The following is a 5000-nucleotide window of genomic DNA, read 5'->3' on the forward strand; positions in this document are numbered from 1 at the left end:
CTGATCGGAAGGGGTGTCCGCATACTTTTGGAAATGTAGCGCGTGTGTGTGTGTGTGTATATCAGAAAATTTTAATAGACTAGCATGAATAAATGATTACCATTCATATCGGTTTCCGGTGCAGTTTGTACCACATTAATACGGCTGGCTCAGAGTCTTCTTTCACAAGGCAGAGACCGATGAATAATTAACCTCGGCCACTTTTGCAAATGTCAGACAGAAAAATCATTTCTGAGCCCGGTAATTACCGCTGTTGTTTTTTTGTGCGTATTGTAAGTGCCGTCGTGTTGAGAGGGGGGGGCTGACGCGCCCCGTTAAAGTGTATAATTAACGCTCTGCTTGTTCAGCGCCTTCTCCGCTTTCACTTTCCGCTGTTTGCGTCTCATTTCTGGACACAAACACACACGCGATTAATTCGTACATATTAATGAGCGTGTTTACACGAGGCAGCCCAGCTGTCCCTGATCTGTGTGTGTGTACGTGTGTGGGTGTGTGTGTGTGCGTGTGTGTGTGGGTGCGTGTGCGTGTGTGTGTGTGTGTGCGTGTGTGTGTGTGTGTGTGTGCGTGTGTGTGTGTGTGTGTGTGTGTGTGGATGTGATGTGTTGTTGTGTTGTTGTGCATGTGTGGTGTGTGATGTGTGTGTGCGTGTGTGGTGTGTGTCTGTGTGTGTGTTGTGTGTGGTGTGTGTGATGGTGTTGATGTGTGTGTTTGTGTGTCTGACTGTGTGTGTGCGGTCGTGCGTGTGTGTTTGTGTGTTTGTGTGTGTGTGTGGATGGTATGTGTGTTTGTGTGTCTGACTGTGTGTGTGCGGTCGTGCGTGTGTGTTTGTGTGTTTGCGTATGTGTGTGTGAGGCATTGTGTCACTGTGTTCTGAGTGAAGTTGTCCATTAGTGATGAACATGTTAGCATCTCGTTTCCTGAAGCCTTGTTTGACACCACAAAGGTGAACGTGCAGTTTCAGACGCAGCGACTGTCCCAGATGACAGGCCACGATCTCTGAGGCCATCTCGCCCCTGTCCCGGGCAGCGTGACAGGCTGCCGTTTACTTATTTGGAATTTGACGCGGGGCTGTCTGTGTTGCGTGAAGTACGCTCCTCCTTGTCACTTGTAATTACCGAAATAGAAGCATAAACAGATGCGACGTCTGATTCCTGTTTGCATGCCTCTCCGTGCTGTTTGCATCATTTAAAAGGTAAACCGCAGAATTGAAACAGTAGAGTGCAAACATTTGTTCTTTATTTGCCGAGAGCTCTTTTTTGTATTAAGGCAGCACCTGCAGGTAAATGTCTGCTGCTTTGCCTCTGCAGTCACACACCGGAGTCACACTGAGCAGCACAGGTGTGATGTGGGTGCCAAGCGGCACGTGGCTGGAGGAATGCGCGGCCTGTTAATATTAAAACCCTACATGCCCCCCTCAGCCTCCCCCCCCCCTCCGCCCCTTCCCAAATAATAACGTATAAACAGACTAGGGCCCTGTTTCAGGAAGCAGGATTATTGACTTAGCTGTCTTGTAGTTACTCAGCAGTTTCCAGCCCACTCTGTTCAGAAATAACCCCCCAAGATAATAATAATAATAATAATATTAAACTTTATTTGTGTAGCACCTTTCGTACAGAGGTACAGCTCCAAGTGGTTTACATAGTGCAGTAGAGAGAATGATATAAAAATAAAGTAAAATAAAATAAAATTTTAAATATAAAAGAGCATATAAATTTGGAAGAATAACATAGCATGTGATAGATGAAAAATGCATAAAATATAAATGCATAAAAGATCACAAAAATAAGCACAAGTAAAATGGAAGACCGTTTTAAAATATGTGGGGAAAAAAGTGATAAAAAAATAAGAAAAAGATTATTTAAAAGCCAGAGTAAATTGGTCGGTTTTAAGTTTGCATTTAAAAGCCCCCACTGAGCCTGTCCTTGGGTAGGGTGTTCCACAGTTTTGGGGCATTCTGTACTTTTTCTGTGTAGTACACTGGGTGCATTTAAAAGAGCAGCAGTCGGAGGACCTGAGGGCTCTCGCTGGGTGATAAAGCGGTCGGGAGTCAGAAATATAAAAAGGCGCTACACCATTAAGAGCTTTGTACACGAGTAAAAAGACCTTAAAATCAATTACCGAAATAAACAGGCAGCCAATGCTGGACAGTGAAAACAGGAGTAATATGCTTTCTTCGTCTCCTGGTGTTTGTAAGAAGTCTTGCAGAAGTATTTTGTAAGAAGTTCTGGATAAGTTGCAATCTTTCAGCTGACTTTTATGGAAGGCCAGAGGGCGGGGCATTACAGTAATCCATGAATGAATTTCTCGCAGTCCTGTTGTGTTAAAAATGGACGCACTTGGGCAATGTTTCTGAGTGTTTCTGTCTGCTCATGTGACCATGTCTTTGTTTCATTTAGTTTAATACATTATTATATTATTTTCAATGACATTTTTATTGTTGGGGATTGATGGCAGAATCGCTAAGTGAACCCCCGCCCCTACCAGGCAGCTCTGCAGACTTTCTGCCTCACAGACCTTTCACTTCCTGGCCCTTGACCCCTGACCCCTGACCTCTGACCTCTCCCTCTGCTCCCCCAGACGCCCTGAACACCCGGAACAGGCAGGTGATCTGCACCACCCTGAAGGTGCTGCAGCACCTGGTGGTGTCCGGAGACATGGTGGGGGAGGCGCTGGTGCCGTACTACCGGCAGATCCTGCCCATCCTCAACATCTTCAAGAACATGAACAGTGAGTAGCCAGCGAGCGGCCAGCGAGCAGCGCGTCAGCCCCTTTAAGGTGTGAGGTCACAGACGTGCGATCAGGACGTTCTTACCTGGACACTCTAACGATGATGTCACAGTCGCTACTGGTGACTGAGAGCGATGGATTTCTAGAACCTTACTGAACCCGTGTTCAGCAGTTGTCTACGACCATGAAATGCACTTTTTTGTACGTCGCTTTGGATAAAAGCGTCTGCCAAATGAATGTAATGTAATGTAATGTAGAACGCTGACTTAGAATTTATGAGAAACATTCCAAAAAAACCAGCTCTTCTAAGGGTTAATTAGCAGGTGAGTAGAGCGTGAGCAGTGTGCGCGGAGCGGCGGTTTGTGTCTTCAGTGCGATGATCGGTGGCGATGGGTTTCGCGTGCGCTCGGCTGCGTACGGTATTTATCTCAGGGTGAGAGGCGGGTCAGCACTGGAGCCATGTGAGCCTGCATACAGGCAATAGCCTAGTGAGTACATTTTATTCATAAAGCGCGTTTAAGAAAACATTAAGCTTTTGGAAATGCTAGGGCAAACAGGTGTGTTGAAGTACTGATTTTTTTTGTTGGGTTGGTAATGTTGAGTGGGATGAGAGTGATAGGCTGTTCCAGGGACTCTGTTTGGGGCCTAGAAACGTCCATCACCCACACCTCTGTCCCGGGGCTGTGAGGAGTCCCAGCGGTGATCGCGCAGAGATTTGGGGGCCCAGGTGCTCTTTTCAGACAAGGGGGGCGGCCTCTCCCCTCACTGACAGACTTCGGTGGGGGGGGTTGGGGGTTTGGGGTTTGGGCTGCCCAGACGGGACGGGCAGTCACACTGGTCACTGACGCGCGAAGCGGGACGCCCCGTTCGGTCGAAACGCGGACGGGATTCAAGCGGAAGAAACCGGGCCCTTCACTCTGGCCTCGATCCATACCCAATTTGAATCTCTCCCGTTTTTTAATTCCCTTCTGTTATCTGTTGCCGGATTGTTTAAAAACGAAAGCGCAAAAAAAGAAAAGAGAAAAGAGAAAGGGAAAGAAAGAGCCCGTCTTATTCTTTATGTAAATCTCTGTAAACTGGCTGTGGAATCGATGGCGTAAACGTTTTGGAGTTGGCGTTTCTCCAGCGCCGCGGTTCGCCGGCCCGCCCGTGAGGGACAGTTTATCTCCGCCTGATAGGCTGCCGTTAACATTAATTATTTCTCTTCCTGTTTTTTTATTTATTTTTTATTCCTTTACCTATTTCCGTGTTATTTGGCCTCGCCGCTGAAATCTGACCTTTCTTCTGAGTGAGGAAGTGGCGGCGCTGAGTGGAGGCTGAGTTATGAGTCGGAGGAGGGGGGGGGTGTTGGGCTGGGGGGGTCTGGGGGTGGGGGGGGGGGGGCTGGGGGTCCGTTGGCGTTCTGGGCTCCACGCTTACTCCCGCCATCCTGTCCTGTAAACACCGCGAAAGCAAAAACCATGAAGAACAGAGAAGTGCTGCAGTTCATGTCGGGCTGAGGTCGTTCACCTGCGTGTGTGTGTGTGTGTGTGTGTGCGTGTATGCGTGTGTGTGTCGTTCACCTGCTGTGTGTGCTGTGTTGATGTGGCAGCTGTGGACCCATTATCTAGAGTTCGCATCGGGCCGTGGTATTAACATCGGTGTTCAGTGCAGTGTTTATGTACCCTGGTTCCTGCTCATGCTTCTGTGGTGGTGTGTGTGCCTGTCTGCAAAGTTTGTTCAGCCACAATCTGGGTCGCGTGGAACATGGTTTCACGGGAGTGTTGGTTTCAGTGCGTCTGCTCTCTGGTGTGGTGTGTGTGGGTGTGTGCTCTGAGTCAGTGTGTGTGTGTGTGGTGATGTGTGTGATGCATCTCTGTTGCGTCTCTGCGCGTCGTGTGTGCACGCTGGTGTGGCGTGTGTGCGTCAGTGGTACGTCTGGACGTGTGTGTGTGTGTGTGTGTGAGTGTGTGCGTGTCAGAAAGCGGCTCATTCATTCGCGCGCGACACCTCAACTGCTCGTCCTGTCTCCCGCGACGCTTGTCTGTTCTTCTGAGCGCTTTCGCTCGTCCTCTCTGATGTGTTTCACCACTTCTGCCTTCATTGCGCCAATTATTTTTAGCGGGAGGCGATGACCCGGGAAGAGCGCCCGCGATAAATCACGGGTGGCGGTAAAACATAACAAACAGGAAGTGAAAGCGGAGTCAAAGCTCTTCGTGACAGGCAGCCCCCTCCCTCCCTGTGCCCCCCCCCCCCTCACCCCCACCCCAAACACACAGCGGGGCCCTGTGTGT

At 49.1% G+C, this 5000-nt stretch overlaps 1 protein-coding gene across 1 annotated transcript in view; it reads left to right on the forward strand.

Moving 5' to 3' along the window:
• The window catches only part of pacrg (PARK2 co-regulated), a 144225-nt gene that overhangs the window by 81720 nt on the left and 57505 nt on the right, over window positions 1–5000 (forward strand). The window contains exon 4 of the mRNA XM_064301507.1: window positions 2578–2727. Coding sequence (XP_064157577.1) covers window positions 2578–2727 — 150 coding nt within the window. The remainder of the gene's footprint in view (window positions 1–2577; window positions 2728–5000) is intronic.

This window comes from Anguilla rostrata, chromosome 1 (assembly GCF_018555375.3).
Source record: "Anguilla rostrata isolate EN2019 chromosome 1, ASM1855537v3, whole genome shotgun sequence".
Taxonomy (NCBI): Eukaryota; Metazoa; Chordata; class Actinopteri; order Anguilliformes; family Anguillidae; genus Anguilla; species Anguilla rostrata.